A 21,142-nucleotide genomic window follows, 5' to 3' on the forward strand; every position below is an offset into this window, starting at 1 on the left:
TGCTTGTTAAAACGTCTAAGCACTGTGGGGTGACAAAACTCACAAAATTAGCTTTGTGAACAGCTTGTTCTAACACTTCAAAATTTGATTTGAACAACACAAACCTGCAGCAAATCCATCGAATATTCGATTTTTCCTTAGCACTGGGTGGCTGTTGGTGCTGATAAGAACACCAGCTTGAGCATTCCTGAAGATATCGTTCTCCTCCAGAAGACCTATTACAGAACCAACAAACACGACATTTCAGATTGTTAACGTTTCCTTATCTGTAACCATTCTGCGAAACATATTCCTTTCATTTGGGAATGAAAGGAACCCATCAATAGCACTGAAGTTAGTTAGTGACGCAAGTTTAAAGCCATTCTCAGGGTATAATCATATTAGGGTATTTTTTTCAGCATACATAGTAGAATTTGGAAATGCACGCACCATTACAGAAAATTCCTTTAAGTGCCATTTTATTTTTGTGGAAAGACTGAATCTTTTGACTTCCCAATCTTTTCTTTAACTTTTCTAGCATCTTTTTGTTCTTGTATTCTAAACTATCATCCTGTCAACACAAAGCTTAACTTGCATTTTTGTTATTGCAAGACTTTAAAATGCTTAAAATTAAATCTCATTTTAACTACAAAATATCAGAAGCTGTTTTCACACAACTAGCTGACACACAATAGTCAAAAGATTTTGGAAGAGGACCATTTCTAAATCTAACAGGTGTACAAAGATTCCTTTATAAATATTTTTATTTTTTTTTCCCTTAAATTTTTGACCCTGGCAAAACACGAAATGTTCATATGCAAGATTTTGGCTGACTTCAGTTTAATACTGTCTCAGTGAAATGGCAAAGCTTAAAAAAAAACAGATGAGATAAAAGGACTGTCCTAAGCAGCAATCTAACAGTCTTCTTGGATTAATTACCTCTCTGCCCCCCACCCCCCCAATTCAGTATTAGTCATATAATTAAGGCTAAAAATCATCAGTGTATATCTCTTATAGCTATTTTATTGCTTCAAAAGACAAGAGCTAGTTTTCTAAAGAGCGATTTAAAAAAGACACAGCTTAATCTGAAATTAAACTTTTATCCAGAATACTCAGTACATGCTAGTAAGGGAAAAAATATACCTCTTCCCCCATTAAATATACAGATGCCTCCATCTCTTCCATCATGAATTTTATTTCTTCTTAGTGTAGGGTTACTGTCTGTTTTAATCCATACACCAGCCATTGCATTATCAAAAATTTCATTGTCTTCTATAAATCCAAGGCCTTAAATTGAAGGAAGTGTGGAAACAAAATCAAAAAAAAAAAAAAAAGAATAATAAATGAGAAGAGACAATATTGCAGAACATAAACAGTTCTGAATAAATGAGAGAAACAGACCTACCAGAATTATAAACAAGAATACCACCATTCTGACCTCCCCAGATCTTGTTGCGTCTTATTTTGGGGTTGCTTCCAGTTCTAGAGAGATACATACACAAAGAAGTCACTTAACACAGTTCACTGTTTCTCAAGGCTGAAGATTTGAAGCACCTCTGTAGAAATGCCCAATGGATCTCATTGTTTGGAAACCTGAATAAAATACTGTATTTTCAAGCAGGCAAACAGGTTTTAACTTTTACATGCTTCACAGATCACACCTTCTAGTCAAATACCAGGCTGTATTAGTAGCAATTCTTTATCGAAGCAGAGGATATTCAGAAATACTGAATCCAAAAAGTTATTTTTAGAATCTGAGTGACAAGAACAGGATAAAATAGCACAAGACAATGTCTGTTTAGACATAAGAATCAGAATACATTTTACCTTATTTGAACCCCTGAGTACATGTGATTATAGATGTCATTGTCTTCTAGCACGCCATGTCCATTGTCATAAAAATAAACTCCAACCTAACATACAGAAAAATAAATTGGGAGTTTGAAAGTAAAATATAAAAATGCAAAAGAACTTTCTTCTTTTTTGCCCCCCTTCTAACAGACAAAGTAAAACTCACCTGTTTCCCACTGTGTATTCTGTTTCTCCTCAAGACTGGAGTGCTCCCCGTTGTCACCCAGACCCCAGCCAAAGTATTGCTGTAAACTTCATTTTCCTCAATCACACCTTGTCCTTTTTCATGCTAAATACAAGAAGTGTAAGAGTTGAGAAAAATTGCTAACAGCAAATATTGTTTATCTGGTTGTAGCCACCATCCCCAGCGTGGCTTCTTTACCATGGAAATGTAATTCCTTTCTATTTGAGTATATATTCACACTACTTTTTTAAAAAAATAACATTACGATTTTGACTGTTTGTCATAAATTTAAGAACACTCTACATATAAACCACCATATTTCAAGGCTCTGCAGTAGTATTTGCTAATCTCCGCTAGTTTTTGCTAAAGAGGTACTTCTCCAGCACCACACCATCAGATGAAAGCTGTGGCACCTGGTACTTAAACCTACACCCACCCTTGTCCACTAGAATGACAAAGTTGCATGTCACTTAAGGTGCACATTTCTGTGCTTAAAAACAAAGCAACAGTATGAATCATTCTGGTTAGATGTGTTCAGTGAGCAGATGAACACGTGCAGCATTAGCTGAACATTTGGTAATATCTGGTAGGAAAAGACACAAATATTTCTTTAAACAAAATCTGATATGGCTTAAGGTGGCCTGACAGCTCATTGTGCTTTATTCCTCACTTTTACAATACATGCCTGTACAGCGCCTGCAATGCATATCATAACTTGAAGGCAAAAAAAAAATCTGAGGTTAGTGAATGTATGTAAATGCATAACACTCAAAAAAGCTGAACAGATTTCTAAATTTATTTTCTTCAAAAGCTTTTATCCAACAAGTGAAGTTCTGCTATCCCATTTTAAATGGTGTACTCTATAACAGAAATATTTTAGTAACATTTGTAAGAGCCTTAATCTTCTAAGTATGAACACCAACTTCAGCCTATTACTATTAACCTAAGAAATCTAGTCATTTTAAGTACAAATATTTTACATATAATATATACTTTGGCAACGTTTCTATGAACAGAAGCTAAGGTTGCATGCCTGCTTGTGGGTCATGCTTACCACGTAAATTCCACCATGTTGACCATCATGAATCTTGTTGTGTCGAACTATGGGACAGCTGTTTGTTCGAATCTGTATTCCTGCTAATGCATTACCTAATAACAAAAATGGTATTTAATGCAATGCTCATTTTTCTCTGAATTCAAGATGCAATAATCAAATCAGCTTACCATAAATGTCATTTCCTTCAATAAGGCCTCTTCCATCACCAAAGATATAAACACCACCTTGATTCCCATTAAAAATTGCATTGCCCCTAAAAAACAAAAGAACTGACATTACAAAATTGTTATAATAATACTACACAATATATAATGTCTAGGACTGTATAGTACTCAGACTTTAAATAGTTTTTTTTCCTATGTCTTTTCAAGAAGTACACTCTTCCAAATATACATGCAAATTAAAAAACACAGTTCAGTCAAACACAGACGGTAATCTCATTTTTATGTATACAGGAATATTTCCAGTTCATTAGAAATAAGGTTGCACTTTTCCCATTCCAATCAACTCTCTTATTCTCAGTAGTAAAATATCAATAGGGAAAACAATACCTTATTGTTGGGTCACTGTTTGAGGTAATCCATACACCTGCAAAATTGTTTGCATAGATTTTGTTCTCTATGAATTGTCCTCTTCCTTTTTCATGAACATAGATTCCTCCAGTCTGGCCATGATGAATTTCACACCGTACTACTGTAGGATTGGCATAGGCTTTCACTTCAAAACCTGCTATCCTGTTTCTATGGATGTTGCAGCTTTCAAAATAACCCTTAAGACACAAAACATACAAAGTTTCTTGTAAATGTCTTTTCTAAAATGAAGGCTGAACATTCTGAGATGTTACTCTCTCCCCTCCAAACATCATGGTCATTTAGAAGGAAACAGTATCAAAGCTGACAAAACAGCAGTACTTACATGGCTATGAAAACAGCTAGTGTCACTATATCCTGTTTTTCCCCCAAAATAAAATACTGTTTCAAAGACACTCTGTATTGCTATTTATTAGTACTGATTGAATTACAAATAAAAACAGCAACTCTGGATATAGCACCTCAAAGAGGACTGAATATCAGGTTTCTTTAGCAGCTACAAAGCCCACACGTCTAATATATGAAGGACAGTGTCAAGAAGACAACCTGTTCTTTTTTCCCTACCATATGTGTGTTCTGAATATAATTAATTTAGGAAGAAGCGTCCTAAAATTCTTTGTAATGACTGGTCAGAATAAATGCATATGGCTGTGGGAGATGAGTAACTTTTCCAGAGCTTGATAGTAACTAACCTCTTCTCCCTTTCTTCAAGTCGGAGCTGCCAATGAATAAGCTCCCCCTCCACCCCCACCCAGTTACACACTTCATTTAGACACTGCAGTAGTATGTGTCAATTTTAAAAAAGCTAGAATATATGCAGTTCAAGGAAGAAATCAAGACAGTGTGTGCTTTACCCTACTTTGAGGCCTGCAGACAGGAAAGGGACTACATTGAGTAAGCGAGCTCCAAAAAAGTACTATCAGTGTACACGGCTTGGCTCCTCAGGCCTGTGTGGTATAGTCAAATGGAAAATGACTCTTTTTTGTAAATATCCAGAATATATTTCAAGAATTTAGGATTAGGTCTTGTCTCAAAGCGAGACGAGACATTTTGAGAGTTCTTGAAGATGCCGCACAATAACAGACGGGAATGTAAACAAGATCTCTTTAGAAATACACCCTTATGCCAACAGGCAGCCTTCTGTGATTCTCATCCCCAAAGGAAACACTATTTTCTCATTTCTGTTTGAAGAGAGGCTGTATATGAAACTTAGGTAGGATGACAACTTGGTATTAAAAAGCTTCATCCTCTTCAAGGTGGAATACATCATTTCAATTAAAATACTACTTCATGGTCTGGTATCTTTTTAATTACTTCACAGATTATCTTTGAGTGCTAAATATGCTGCAACTACGAAAACTGCTTGGGTGAAAGACAAAGGGTACGTAAGATGTGCTTCATGACAGAAGCCACACAGAAGCTTCAAACAAGGTTGCTTAATATAAAAAAAGCCTCTGTGATTAGTAACAAAGAAGGAATAAATGATCACAGAATCATAGACTGGTTTGGGATGGAAGTATCTTTAAAGATTACCTAGTCCAATACTCCCTGCCATGGCCTGAGGCCTCTTGCACTAGATCAGGCTGCTCAAAGCCCTGTCCAACCTGACACCGTATACTTCCAATAATGCAGATGCACTCAGAAAATAGATGAGAAAAATACCACGTCTAAGCAGACTCAAAATACTATTTTTGAAGCAGAAAGAATCACAGAATCACAGAAACGTAGGGGTTGGAAGGGGCCTCAAGAGATCATGGGGTCCAACCCCCCTGCCAAAGCAGGTTCGCTAGAGCAGGTTGCTCAGGTAGGCGTCCAGATGGGCCTTGAGTCATCTGAAATATATGAAAAGCTGCTAATAAAAAAAAAGCTTCATAATATATGAAAGCTACTTTTAAAACATTAAGAAGTAGTCTCCATAAGAGATTTATTTAAAACACCAGGCAAGGCATTAGCTGTAGGCACAGAATGACAGTTACAATGACAGAAAGGCTGCTATGTGGGTAAGACAACACTGGTGTAACCTGTTAAGACCTGACCAGAGGAAGTAATTGCAAACAAACACACACCACAGTAATTGTAGTGTTGATGCCTCCACGCGCTACTTAGCATACAAAGTGTATGTGATAGCAAAGATCCTTTCCTGCAAAGTTGAACAAGATCAGGACACTTTTTACATCAAGACTAATTCAGGAATTCATCTTGTTTGTGCTTTCTACATTTCATCCAGTCCAACCAATACTGCTTTGAAATACATTTGGGTTAATTTTTTTAAATGATCCAATTTTGTTCACTGCTTTTTTTTCTCAGAAGAACTTTTCTGTATTTTTATACTTTTTTTTTTTTTCTTATTTCAAGGATAACAGTATTACAGAAATGCAGACATTTCACATTATTGTTTGAAAAATACAGGTATTCAAAAAAAAGGAAATCATGTAAATTTTAAGATTTCCTAAATATTTGCTGAAACTCATAGTCTCGACAGGGCAAGAAAAAAAAAGACCAAGATAGAACTGTTAAAGAGTATCTGTCTATCTTTGTATTGACTTAAATAAATAGATAATAAATGTGACTGACAACATAAAAATACATGGTCATAAAAATTTACCTACCAAAGTCTGGAATTGTCTATATTTGAGAGTTGGTGGACTTTATATATATATATATATATATATATAAAGCATAAAGAAAAATGTATTCATGATGCAAAACAAACCCTTTATTTTTAGGGCATAGGAAAAATTTGCTTTTGCAGCAAAAGGCCAACAGAATTTTTATGTACTCCACATAGAAACTGGCAAAAGCTTCATTACCATTTTTGGACTATGTAAACACTTCTTTGAAATGACCTGATTTGTAATATTTAAAAGAATGAGCGCTATATTTCTCATTTGGGAACAAGGAAAATGAAGACCTATGTCTTGCTCTCAACTTCAAGTTACACAATTACAATAGCTTATTCTTACAGTACATTTGAAGGTTCTCTGTTGTTTGCATACGATGATCAAATACAGTTTAGTCTGGCAACTTGTCTCAGGCACCTGGCAAGAGACATCAGTGTAAGACACTGAGGGATGCCAGGGCCATTGCTGCATTTTTAATGCCTGCTTGTTCAACGTTTGGCACAAGCCCTAGCAAACAGCAGAATACTGCTGGTTTAGAAATGAGAGGTTAAGTTTCTACAAGCACCAAAACACAAAGAACAGTCTGAGAACATGAAAGTGAAAAACAGAGCACTCTTTAACCTTTCAGAGTCAGCACTGCAGTACAGAAACCCACGGGAAAATAATGTGTAGGGTAGGAATTTGGTACTGGAATGCACTTATCCTGCTTCAGTTACAAACAATCAAAGAAAGATATACGCAGCCAAAAATACCAGATGAGAAGCAAGAGGAAGGTATAGAGAAAATCGGCTCCTTTGGTTAGGTATGTAGGATTTGTATCTGAAAGATACTGTGCCACTTACAGGATATTTACATTTTGCAATGGTGTTACATCATCTCTATCACTGGCCTGATACAGAGCAGAAGGCTCTGAAAAAAGCAGGCTTTGAGATGGAAGGAGGCAGGGGGAAATCTTTCAGAGGAATTTATGACTAAGAAGCATTTCAATAGTGGAACTAGGCCACTCTTAAGGATAGTATATTGTAAAAAATGACCTATTTTTCCTCCCACTTATTGAAATACTTCTCAAATATACAGGCCAATACTGTTGCATTCCTCCCCCCCTTTTTTAAAACTCAAAGTATCTCAAAGACTGCATTGCTCTGCACATTTAACCATAGTTAGTCTGTGAGACAAGAGGATCATCCCTCTTATTTGCAGCTAAGATAAATATTAGTCACATTCTCTTTAATATGCTACCGTTTCCTTTATATAAAAAGGAAAAACGTCTTTGTATTCCATTTTGCTTGTGAACCCACACTGATCACAGTATTAGGTAGTATTAGTATAGACTGTGTATTCATTCTAGCTGGAAGAAAACAAAACACTTTTGTTTCAAATGAATCAAGTGAGCACAATCTAGTTTTATTATTATTACCCTTTTTCAAAACATTTCAGTACTCATATGCTAAACACTTATACTTCAGTACTTAAACCAGAAGCTTATCCTAGCCAGATTTTCAACCAACCCTCAAGCCTACACAGACAGACAGACAGGGAATTACTGAAGCATTCACTTTTGCCAGCTCTCCTGTAGCTGAAATCACTTTATTACATGTTTCAGTGCCTGTTTAAATCTTGGAGGGATGTATGGATATACATATCCACTAAAGTGGATTAAGAGTACTTATACAATATTTTAATACAGCTTAGATGAGGCAGTGGCAGCCTGCGAACACTGAGCTAATATGAAACAAAGACGTAACGTCTTCGGTTTGCCATCACTTTGCAAAATGCCCATACAACTACATTTCTAGAACACATATAATGTTTAAAAAAAAAAATCTGCCAGAGGGTTGCTAGAAGGGAGCTCTGTGCTGGTATAACATTGCCCAACACAGAGCAAATATGCTCCTTAGGATGTAACAGAGGATGGAGAAGCAGCACCTAACAGCAAAATCCTACAACATTTAAACTTCTGCTAGCCAGAAGATTTTCACAGAATGGTTTAAGTTGTGAGGGACCTCTGGAGGTCATCTCATCTAATGCCCCTCCTTGAGCAGGAACACCTAGAGCAGGTTGCCCAGGACCACGTCCAGAGGGCTGTTGAAGATTTCCAATGAGGGAGACTCCACAACCTCTCCAGGCAATCTGTGCCAGGGCTCCATGACCTTCAGAGGGAACCTCCTGTGTTCCAGTTTGTGCCCACTGCCTCTTGTCCTGTCACTGGGCACCACTGAAAAGAGCCTGGCTCCACCTTTTTATCCTCCCTTCAGGTATTTATAGACATTCATAAGATCCTCCCTGAGCCTCCTCTTTTCCAGTACAAAGATATTATGCCAGCAGCAAAAATAACAGCAGCACACATCCTGATTAACTTATGGTGAGACCAGGAAACTGCAGATCCAACTACTACAACTAGTACTGCATTGCTCCTTTACTCCTGCTTCCCCAGCAACTTGGGTGGAAAGAAAAAAGGCATTGGTAGTTTCTATACACGGTGCATCTTCTGTTACAACTATCTGCAGACATAATTCTCATCAAAAACCCAACCAAGCTAGAATTAAAGCAACACAACAAGTCCTTACAAAGGCAGGAAGATGCCCTAACTAAAGGAAAAAAGACGCACAATTTAGTGAGCGTAGACACACTTGGGCATCAAAATATGGATCTTATAAAGTCACCTGCTTTTCTTCTTCCTCTTTCCCACGACAAAATAACATGCATTTTTTGGAAAGTTCACTATGCTGTGTTTACCATGACTGCATTTAGTATTTATAGAAAATACAGAAAACCATTTCCCAAAATAAAGGTCTTATTTTATTCAATAGGAATCTGACACCTAGCCAATGCTCCCCCAACACATACATTGTAGACAAACCTCATGTAAAAAGTTCAGCAGGAAAGTTAAAGCAATTTAGTACCTGAATTGATACATTTAATTTAGGAGTAAGATTACTTTAAAATGTTGGACTATTGTTTGTTTGGAGCAAACACTGAGTGAGTATAACTTAAAAATGATTAACATACTAAATTTGGGAGGAGAGTATGATAGTAAGATGAAATACATGAAGGCTATGGAAGGAATGGTAGATCTGAAGGTCGTAAGATGAGTGAGAAAATGAAATGAGAAAGCAGAGGTCCTGTCTGCTCCCAAGCTATGTTCGTATTAGTGCGACTCGGGACTCATCTTTCTCAGCTAGTCGAAGCCATTAGCGTTCAATGCGTGCATTTTTACTAGTATTATCTTTCTTGGAAACTAAGATCTACCAGCAAAATTACGACTTAAATGATAACAGACATTTACTTACAAAGAATAACAGACTATCTATTCTGTTATGTAACAGAGTATCTGTTGACATAACATGCTAACTAATTACGGTCTTCTCACCAAAAAAGAAACCTAACATACTTAGTCACAACTAGCCAAGCACCGTGTCAGGTAGTGGCTAGGAACAAAATGTATGGAAGGGGATATGCAGTAGTATCCGCCAGTACGTAACACGTGCACTGGGTTTGGCTGACCTTCTTCAACAGTGTTCTGAAATCAAGTCTGTTAAAAGGAGGCTTTCATTACGACAGCAGCTGTTTATCTACAGCACCTTTAAAAAAGGAAGCCCTAAGCAACTGCCTATGTAGTTTATCATTCTCTACAAATCCCTATCAAGCAGTATTCAACTCCTACAAGATAATCAAATTCTGTGCTACCAATGTTAAGGTAAAAAGGAATCTTTTCTTTTTTTTTTTTAAACACCACTTGATCTGAAAGCAAGCAGCATTAACCTCAGTAGCCCTCATTTAGCTCACTTAGTCTGACATTTAGTTCACTGTACTTGATTCACATTTTGTACTTTCAATGTGCAATTCACGCCTGTGCTCGTAATTATAACAATAAGTGACCAGAAAAAATCCTGCTGTTTTTGTCAGCTGGGGGGAAGATGGGACTAGGAGTTCGGCATTCAAGCAGGAAAAACAATGATTTGGCACAGTTTGGAAGACTGGCAGAGTATTTTGCCAAAAACAAATGAGCAAATAATCTTTTATTTGAATGGCAAAAATCCATTCTGCTTTCTGTTTCAAGGAATATGCGCACTCATTACACATTAGTTGATATGCACATAGGAGGTATCACCTTCATCCCACAGAAACATTTTTATGGAAGAATGCATAAATTCTAAAGTAAAATTTTGTGATAAAATTTGACAACTAAGTCCATACTGAGTCTTCTTTCCAGAGAAGTTGGGCATACCCCATCTCAGTGATGTACATTAAAATAGGACTGATTAAGTGTCCGCACAGTGATTTATTATGCTTTCAGATCTTCTAGCACCTAATCGTACAGAATCCTACAAGACAAAACTTAGTTTTGTTCTATTTTGAAAGAAAAAGAACCAAGTGATAGTGTAAATATAAGCCTACCACGTATACCCTACTTGAAGAGGTATTTTATCACTTCAGCATAATTCAATATAAGAGGCTGCCAATCAACTGCAAGAAGTACTTAAATCCCTCAGCTAAAACTGTCTTTAAAATGAAGTTGGCTAGGAAAGGGCAAAAGAAGCAGCAGTAGGCATATTTTTAAATAACTATTCACATGTAAAACCATGTTTTTTTTTAAAAAAAATATTTCTTCAATAATGAGCAAAGTCTGAAGACTTCAGCTATGCAATGTCATCTATCTTTCTTCAAAAGAAGAAAATAAACGTTACCATGCCATGGTCAAAAGTGAAAACGCCAACATCACGTCCATGATGAATGTGATTCCGTCTGATAATAGGATTTCCATGGTTTTTAACCCAAATTCCTGCTAATGCATTGTTGGAGATCTCGTTGTCCTCATATATTCCCTGGGAAATAGAAAAGTAAATTAAGATGGGAAACACAAACAGTAAACAATTATATCAAAGTAATAAAATGGATACAGAAAATACCTGCGCATGGTCTGTAATATAAAGTCCAACATTTTCACAGTCGCTGATGTTACAGTGTTTAATAGTAGGACAAGCTCCCTGGCCACTGACACATACTGCAGAGCCAACTGCAAGAAAACAGTACGGTTACCATAGCTTCAAAGCACAGCGTATCTATAAATAGTCTGGCACTAGTCTTGCAAGAAAAGTTAGCATGAACTAATATTTCAAAAAGATCTGCCATGCGCAGTGCCAAAGCACTGCAAGCCACTGGTGGAAAAACACCTGCGTCATCTTTTTGTAGGTACAAAAATCTGAGGCAGGAGCTGCTTTTTAAAATCACTCTTCCAAGGTTATGCATATGATTGCCAGAATAGACAACCGTTTCTGTAATAACTCATGTTTATGAAAGTTCTCATTTGTTTCCCCACACAGTCCACTGTACACTGTTTACAACAAAAGGCACAAGAAATATAATAAAATTCTTTGATAATTCCTGCCTTCTTTTAATTCCATTTAAACCTTCAGAACCCAATACTTCCAAAGCCCAAACAAGTAACAACGCTGTAGCATACACAGACACCCTGCTTAACTCAACACGAGCAGCACCAGCAGCACAAGGTAGAACACAGACCTACACCCCAGCTATCCACACTTCTCTTCCCAGCTGAATTACAATGCTCCTTGCTGCAGCTCCTTGGGTGATTTTACCTACCATGCTATTTATTACCCAGAAAACAAAGTCTTCAGGTAGCTAGGACTCATACTGCTCGGGACTTCATCAGACCAGCTCATTTTCCTTATTTCCATGAAGAATGGAAACAGGCAATTCTGCTCCTACTAAAGTCAATGGCAGATTCACATCAATTTCAGAATGGTAATATTTCATCTCAGCATATCTGGCCTACATAACACACACCTTCCCTTCAATTAAACACCACTAAATAAGCAAGCCGGTACATGCCCTATTAGTAAGCTTTTGTATTACTTCAAGCACACCACAAAGACCAGCCTTTAATAATTCATAGACTCATTCAGGGAGCTGCTTTTGTAAAATCCTGAAGAAATCATTCTGGTTGTCTGATCTGACCGTATGAATAATACAGCCTGCAACAATTCCCTGGGTTGATTCCTGCTTCGATACTAGTAGCTGGAACATCAGCACATGTCTTTCACATACATTTGAAGGTTTTCAACAATTGACAAACCACCTAAAGCTTGTTACAGCTTGTTACACAGTTGTTACCCTGTGAATTTACACTTCAGTTTTTAATCTAAATTGTCCCAGCTTCAGTATCCAAACACTGGGTACAGATACATTGTATAGAGAAAACTAAGGCGTGTAAGTATTTAGTGCAAACAACCTATTCCTTCAGTCTGCTCCTTGCAGAAGTAACCATTTGCAATCGGTATGCATTTCATGATAAATGAATTCTTCTGCTTTATCCTTTAGGACTTTTTGTTGCCCTGTTTCTAAATTTTCAACCCCTTTGCCATGGGCACCAGCAACAAGAGGACTGACCTGAACCAGGACTGAAGATGGGCACAATACAGGCTCTTTCTCCTCAATATTCCCCTGTGCCTAACTAAGAATCACATTGCTTCTTTGGACCACTCAGCTACCTGTGGGTTCCTGTTTAGCTGTTTACCTACAGTGACTCCTAAAGCTTTTCCCAGGAACGCAGCTTCCCAGGAGAGAGGTTTATCCCTTGCACCCAACGGGCTGTTCCTATATCCTAGGTATTTTGCACTTTTCTGCATTAACCTGAATATTGTTTAAGAGAGCCCATGTTACAGAAAGGGCGTAGCAACACATCCTCCTGGTTATTTGTAACACCCTAAATCATTATCTACAAACTTCATCAGTTACATGTTTTATATTCTCTGCAAATCATTGATAACGTTAGAGGGGCTTGAAGTCAAGAAGCCGTCTTTGAAAAAGCCACAAAATCTTAAAAATAACTTCTGGGGTAATTATAATCTATTCAATTTGTGCTGTGTTAATTCTGTGGAATTCAGATGTTTTAAAGCAGTACAAGATAAAGTTGAGTGTCTTTGAGGGATCTACATAGTTATATTGTGACTGCTACCTTCTTTTAGTAAGATGAAGTCGTCAAAAATGCTAACAGCATAATGCAGCCGTTAACATTTTCTGTAGTTCTATTTGTTTTGATCATTAATTTTAACTCTTGACTGACCACCCACCTGTATTCACTGTCTCCTCATTCTATCCCTGATCAGTAAGTAGTGTTGCTTGCCATATTTCATCCTGTTTAGTGCTAGTACCCCACCTCTCTCCCACCCACCCCCAACAGGTTCTCATTCACCACCGAATCCAGGCTTCAAGTTACTGTTTATACCTAACAGGAGTTCAGAAGATTTCTTGGCCCGTTCTTTAATCTCTTGTATGATTTTAGAATGGCTGTTTTTACAGCTGCTTAACCTCATCCATGGTTACTGTCAGAGTAGAACATATTTCATTATTCCTCTAGGGTATGAGCACATTTATCATTCCTACCTATTCTCATTAAATATAGAACAAAAATTACACAACACTTCTCAAATTCTTCCGTATCTATGACAGATCAGCATCATTGCTAGAGCTGTTTTCCAAGTCAGGGCACAATCGCTGTCTCTTCTGAAAAATTTCTCATCTTGTTTTTTAGTTTTGTTTTGTTTCTCTTGGGGGAAGACAACTGGACATTTTTGAAGGGCTAGTGTTTTGTTGAAGGGAAGAATTTCCCAGTTTCATACAATTCCTCGTTGCTTCCAATTTATATTAACTGCTAATAATTTCTCCTTTCTTGTATTTCCTAGTTATTTTCACTCCTTTTCCTCTACCTCTTGCATGACATTAAGGAATTGTGCATTTTGGGGAACCCAGTAAGATGTTCTAAAAGTGTACCTCTATCACATTTTGATTATAAAAGCAATCTTCATTCTGACTCACTTCACTGGACTTATTGATTGGGTGAAATTGGTTCTTTAGAAGGACCAAGTACATGTTACTAGTTTAGCCCTTTTTATTTTGTTTTTACTTAGAATATAATGATTGCACACAAAAACAACACTTAAAATAAATAAACGAGGCATATTGCCATCAACTTTTGGTTTTATCTATCAAGATGAAAACTAATCCAGATTTCTTCTGCAATGGATGCAACAGAATATCTAGACTCAGGATCTTCCCATTTAAACTTTATTTTAAAATTTCAAAGATACTTTGGACTGGCAGTAAGAGACCTGAAATCACTTACACAGCTCCCATCTTTACATATTACATAAAGAATTCAACATGGAACAATATAACAATCTAGAAACAGGCTTTAATGCAATTAGATCTACAGAAAGGGTATCAAACATGTACTAGGAGAGAGAGTCTGAATGTTTATGGATCAATATTTCAGAGATGCCATTGACTTGGAAACAGTAAATGGCTTTTTTGGCAGACTGCCACTTTTTTTTTTCTCCACACACACAATACTTCCTGAGTAGATTATAGCAGGGTTTGGTAGGATTAAAAAGTCAATAAAAATTAATAATCAGTAAGTGTTGACAGTATAGCCTTTCCACAGCCTCCAAAATTGACCAGAAATGTTAACTTTGGAGCAGAGAAGCAAAAATACAATGCAGCAAAAAAATCAGAAGTGCAGAGAGTTGAAGAGGGCAGTAGTCCAAAATTATCAGAAACAGTTAGTTATAATAAACAGTGGCCATAAAAACTGAATCTTAACTTTAATAAACATTTTCACAAGAACATCAAGACCTACTGGCTTATATAAAAGCATGTTCCAATACAAAGCCATGCAGTTCTTCAAACTACTTCTCTAAGGCAAGTTGAATGGTCCAAGAAATTAGAATAATTCCCCTCATTCATTATCAGAGTACCGAATATTGGTATAGAGAAACTTAAAAAATAGATTTGTTTTGTTTACTTCAACTTCCCCAATATTTAAGATACAAAAAAGTAAAATAAAAGAATCAAGATACTTTGAGTAGCTAGCTGTCCTTTGTTCTTCTTTATCTTTAACACCTTCACATACTAGCTGATCTATCTCCAGTAAAACAGATGATGATGCAAATCATAGAGCTGTCTTGACCATAAATGTAGTAGTTTTGCAGCCTGTAAGAGCATGTCTTCCTCTGTAAGGCATACACAAGGAATCCTTCCCTTTCGCTGTCCTCATTACAGTTCTCAGTAGATTTTCCTTCTGACTGCACCAGAAAAGGAAAGTTTTGTGTCTGGTTGAAGATCTCCTTGCTTCCCTGCCTTTATGTTGAGCTGAGCAACTATTATGTACAGCCTGCTGTGTAGATCCATTCCATTTCACTAGCTGAATGTAAGTTTATATTGTGATTTCCATGCAAAGAATTAGTATCTTAGTTCTCCTGCACCTCTTTTTTCTGACGCTCCAAATCCGTTTTATCTGCTTTTTCTTCCAAACGCATAGACGTTACCATGTCTTGTCATTGTGAACTGTCATGTCTCATTTCCAGTGACTACAAACTGACATCCATCTTCTCAGACCTTCACTGCCTCTGACCCTTTCTTTCCAGAATCTAAACTACTGTTATTTCTCAAATCAGGTGGTATAAATTTCTCATCATATCTGATGCTGAAATGAGTGTCAACCTTCCACACTGTGTATTTCTTCTGTCAGTATAGCTAGCAACTCACGCTTATGTCAACTCCCTTCCACTCCTGTTAAGAAACTTAAGCACAGTAGTTACAGCTCATGACTGTTTCAATGTCATCAAATCCCAATACAGCATACCACAGTGAACCTGACGTGAAGTCCCACGTATGCCCCCTTCAAATGTCATCATCTCCTGCCAGCTGCAACTATGCATATCAGAAACAACTAAGTTTTATAAAAGAACACTCCTGTCATTTCTCAGGTTTTTAAACTAACTGTCCAGCAAGTCCGAACTGACCCAAACAGAACACCAAGCATATGTCATCACAAAGGTCTTAAGACACCAGTAAATCACAAGAATGATGCCATTTCAAGGCAAATAAGGTTTTCAGACCCATATTAAACACCTGCATAAAAACAAAATGGCAATAGGGATCACAGTTTGTGTACTCCTTCTATGCACGCAGGTTAGATTAGTCAACTTGAAACAGTGTTAATTTCAAACAATAAAAAGCCCACTAACCCGTACAAGTACTTCGAATAATACAGTGATCTATAATTGGACTGCAGTTCACCGTTATCTCTAAGCAGTGGTGTGCATTGTGGTGCTGAGCAGATTTGTCATCAGGATTGAACTGAAAAAGGAAAACAAATATATTTATTGGCTCAGGCATTTAAAAGAAATTATTAAAAGCTCCACTCAAATTTGATATTCTTACCCTGATTGTCATATATCCAACATAGGCATCTTCAGAACCCTCCATAAAAACGAAGGTGGAATCTCTAGTGTTTTCTATGATAACTTTATCTGCTACTTTTCCAGGAGCTGTAAAATATTAAGAAATTTACATTTTAGTGTCTGTAAGTGAAAATGAATTCTACAGAATTCTATTCAAAGCAACAAAAGAAAATGAACGTGATTCATGGCACAAAACTCTTGATGTCAGAAGACCTTGACAACAGTGAATTTCAAAGAATGAAGAAACTAGTCTTAAATGATCTTGTACCATTATTTAATAACACGAGAAAATCTTCTCTATAGAGCTAGTTTTTCTGACTTTAGTTTATTAGAATTTCTAGGAAAACTGAAAACCGCAAACTGAAAACCTGCACAAGAACAAAACCAAAAAGACACTAGCTACAAAATACCAACACGTTTTCTGAATACAAAGTGAAGAAACAGTTCAACAGACCTGAATTCCAGTCTAGACGCTAGCCTAGATGCACTGTAATTCTGTTATGAAATACAATTTAGTTTGGTATTCTAAACTTTTATTAAAGCTAAATACATACATTCCACCACTAATTTGAACCAACTTAAGCATCTATTTAGTAAGCTGCTCATGACCTACATGTGACCCCTCAATGCCTCTCAAACCTAAGATTCAATGTTTAAATCATTTCTTCATTTACAAGAAAATCTCACACAACTAGACAACTCTACTTCTGAAAACGTACAGAGAATGTTTCTAAATAGTTCATTCACAGTTTCCCCCAGTCTGGAATTTGATTTCCCATGTTAATAGCAAGGCTCTGCTATATTCCTTTATCCTTAATCTGAAGGGAAAATAATGTTTACATTGGTATCGCAAAACCAGCAGAGGGAGCACAAGTTAACAGTCTTACAGTGGCATAAATTCAGTGATACTCATTCACACACACGAGTTTGTCCAATTCAAAACTGCGCAAGAAATATGCAAACGAGAAATCTTCCTTCATATATGAAATGCAAACATGGAAATTTCACGTATTAGAGCAAGCTATGGGAATGATTTGGAGTTGCAACTCTTAAGAGATATGCAAATGTGACAGATATTTGCCCTAAATTCTGCATTTTACTGAAGAACCTATTCACAGCATTTCTCACCAGATCTTTTTCTGTTGTCTGTTGACACCAGGTACAGACAAGTGGTATGTCCTGTTCTTTAGCACTCAGGCAGAAAGGTGCCAGTCAGAATGAAGCAATATTTACATAATTACCCAGCTTGTTCTTACTACTTAAAAGCCAGATCTGTCTTCACTACTGCAGAGCTGCAAATGTTTTAAGGTAGTCTAATCCAGCTCTTTGTACTACTATGCACTTAGCAATAGCCAATACCTAAAAGAAGTTGTGTGTTGTCACACAAAATACTTTGCTGTGACCTGTTAACATTTCTATTAGCTGTTTTTCTCCATCACACAAATGCATTGACGTATATACATCAGTACACTTCAGCACCTGACAAAGTATGGCCCCACAGTACTGCAGCCAAACTAAAACTAGAAAATGAAGTGTGGTCCCTGGCAGAAATTAAGAGCTATAAACCAATATTGGAATTGTGTTCAATCCCAGAGAGCAAGGAGAATTTGTACTTTGGATGCTCTGAAACACTACCTAAACAATAGATAGATCTGTGGAACTGTGGCTGGAAGTGCTTGCCATGCTCTTGCTTGGGGTTCTCTACAGGTATCTCCTTCCTCTTAGCACAGAAGAGAACTTACAGGTCTGAGTTGGGTGGTCCCAAAATGTCCAGTATGGAACATCCCAATTAGTAAGACCAGTGCATTTAGATGCCCCAACAGGAAAAGACCAAAAAGGGAAAGGGACATGTTCAAGGACTGATCTTATTCTAAATGCATCAGAGAAATACTCTGCAACATCTTTGCAAAAGAATTATTCAAACAAACATCTCCATTTCAACTTTTGGCTTTGAACACTTTACAAGAGAGAAACCAAAAAAACGAATAGAAAAAGTGCCACTAGTGTTATAATCAAGAAAAACACTGCTCTTAAGAGTTCTATTTTGCCATAGTCTAAGGAAGAGAATACCCCACAGGATCAAGGTTGATTCTCAATTTAAGGACCAAAATGTGACGATCTAAAAATAATATAACAGAAAGCCTATCATAAGAGACTGCCTAAAAGAATTAACTGGATGTTGCCTCAGAATTCTTCGATTCCTAAAAAAGGAAGTTTTCAGTACATTGATAGGAAAAAAAACAAACACTAGATTCTACAGGAAATAATTGTTATGACCATGTTCAATCACATCAGGCAAAAGATGCTGAGATCCTTTTAGAACTTGCAGCATACAAAATCTATGAAAAGAATACAGCTTTAAACTTGGCTAAAATAATTTCAATTCAAAGATACAGAACAGGTATCTAATGAAGAGTTCAGTCATATTGAAGTTCTTTCTTGAACACAGAAGTATCTAAATATGACAATCTACACTATTTTAGATTCTGCTACCCTTACAATCATTTCTATTATTGTCACTACTGTTTTTTCATGATCGGAAGAAATCCTTTGATAATCCCTTTTTCACTTACTTGCACATTATATAAGTGAAATGGAAAATAAAGGAAAAAAATGAAAGCTGTATCTCCCAGAATACAGAAAAACATATATAGTGAAGACTGTCAGATCAAGATACCTGTCTGGACAACTGCTGAAACAGTTAAGACAAGATGTTTCTCATCTGGAGTGAGAAGGCCTGTACTCCTGCATATATCTGACTTCCTACCCCACCACTTGTTTTCCCCTCCAAAGCCTGGAAAATATAATTTATTTTTAAGAAGTTCATAGATGTTTCTGTCCACTGAACTGGATGCATCCATTTCCTAAGAGACAGTCTACTCTTGCCTCCTACTTGAGAGTTCAGATAAACCACATTACTAGTAATTTAATTTCCTTTACAACAAGGTTACTTACCTAGTTGATTGATCAAGGGAAACCAGTAGATGGGATTTTTTTTCTTTTGCATTTCAAAGCTTTTGATACCGTCTCTCACAGTATCCTTCTGGACAAGACATCCGTTAGACAAGTACATAATATGGGTTGGGCTTAAATCATTATAGTAAATGGGGTTACTTCAGGCTCATGGCCAGTCACCAGTGGGGTTTTCCAGGGCTCTATCTTATAGCCAGTTCTCTTCAAGGCTTCATTTATAAAAAAAATTATCTGTGTGCAGGGCTCAAACATACAAACTCTGCTTACAGACGATACTAAACTAGGAGGAGCTGTTGAGTCCATTGAGTATAGAGAGGCCTTGCAGAGAGATCTCAACAAGTTGAAAGGCTGGACAATCATAGAATCATTAAGGTTGGAAAAGACCTTCAAGATCATCTGGTCCAACCATTCCCCTTTCACCAATGTCACCTGCTAAACCATGTCCCTAAGCATCACATCCAACCTTTCCTTAAACACCCCGAGGGACGGTGACACCACCACCTCCCTGAGCAACCTGTCCCAGTGCCTGACTGCTCTGAGAAGAAAAATCACACCTCGTGAAGTTTAACAAGATCAAGTGTCAGATTCTGCATTTGGGATGGGGCAATTCTGGATATACATACAGACTGGGAAACACGAGGCTATAAAGCAGCCCCACAGAAAGGTATCTGGAGAGTTTTAGTTGGTGGCAAGATATCTATGAGTGAACAGTCTGCCCTGGCAGCCAAAAAGGCCAACCATGTTCTGGGAATGCAGTAAGCATCATTGCTAGCCAGCCAAGAGAAGTGGTCACAGCACCAAGCCTGTCTGATTACAAGTATTTGGACAAGACTCTTAGACATATGGTTTAATTTATAGGTAGATCCTGTATAGACCAGGAGCCAGACTCAATGAACATTGTGGGTCCCTTGTAACTCAGCATATTCTAGGATTCTGCAACTACAGTAATACCCCTAATGGCTTCCTTCTGAACCAGACTCCTTCTCCTAGATATAACAAATAAAAATACCAAAATTAAACAGTACAGCAAACAAAGAACACCAGGCATTATTCTTTAAGAAAATTTTGCTTATTTGAGAAAGCAGAAAATTCTTGAAAGCCTGAGGTATGTAAAGCTGCCTTTCTAGTAATGCCGTGCTTCTTCAAAAGTCCACAGAAGCAAATGTTAAAGAAAATTGAGTAGAATTGCATAGAGATTTGGTGCCGTCTTAATCCTACCATTCTGAAGGGCATACCAGACTGAACTAAGAAGAGGTAGTTCTCTAAGGCTTAGCAGTTCACTTTATTTTCTTTTCAGACATGTTAAACTGAATCCCTCTACAATCTTATTGACCATTCAATGGAGAAAGTCTGAGGAAGTTAAGAGACAGCAGTGCCAGAAACTGAAACAAATACATCTCACATTTCTGGTTTACTCTTAGAGATTTTGTTCCTCAAGACAGCTATTCTATTACAAAAACACAATGCAAATCCCTTGCTTTTAAAGAACTGCAGTTAAAATTATTGTTTTCTGAATAACTGATGTTAATTGCAGTGGAAGGGAATCACTGAAGCAGAGGGTATTTCAAACTTGAGAGTGTGCATAAGTTTAACCAGGTATCAGAGATGTCCTTTCAAATTTC

The 21,142-nt window shown here is 37.1% G+C and overlaps 1 protein-coding gene across 3 annotated transcripts in view; it reads right to left on the bottom strand.

The window, feature by feature from the left end:
* Positions 1 to 21,142, bottom strand: part of FBXO11 (F-box protein 11) — an 89,199-nt gene that overhangs the window by 4,405 nt on the left and 63,652 nt on the right. For all 3 annotated transcript variants that reach the window (XM_035321171.1, XM_035321172.1, XM_035321173.1), the window contains 12 exons: positions 16,528 to 16,634; positions 16,332 to 16,443; positions 11,193 to 11,299; positions 10,971 to 11,108; positions 3,623 to 3,840; positions 3,239 to 3,324; positions 3,069 to 3,163; positions 1,997 to 2,119; positions 1,807 to 1,892; positions 1,385 to 1,461; positions 1,123 to 1,266; positions 105 to 215 (listed from right to left, as the gene is read on the bottom strand). In XM_035321171.1, the coding sequence (XP_035177062.1) occupies positions 105 to 215; positions 1,123 to 1,266; positions 1,385 to 1,461; positions 1,807 to 1,892; positions 1,997 to 2,119; positions 3,069 to 3,163; positions 3,239 to 3,324; positions 3,623 to 3,840; positions 10,971 to 11,108; positions 11,193 to 11,299; positions 16,332 to 16,443; positions 16,528 to 16,634 (1,404 nt within the window). The remainder of the gene's footprint in view (positions 1 to 104; positions 216 to 1,122; positions 1,267 to 1,384; positions 1,462 to 1,806; positions 1,893 to 1,996; positions 2,120 to 3,068; positions 3,164 to 3,238; positions 3,325 to 3,622; positions 3,841 to 10,970; positions 11,109 to 11,192; positions 11,300 to 16,331; positions 16,444 to 16,527; positions 16,635 to 21,142) is intronic.

The sequence above is a fragment of the Oxyura jamaicensis genome, chromosome 3 (genome assembly GCF_011077185.1).
Source record: "Oxyura jamaicensis isolate SHBP4307 breed ruddy duck chromosome 3, BPBGC_Ojam_1.0, whole genome shotgun sequence".
In the NCBI taxonomy this organism is placed as follows: domain Eukaryota; kingdom Metazoa; phylum Chordata; class Aves; order Anseriformes; family Anatidae; genus Oxyura; species Oxyura jamaicensis.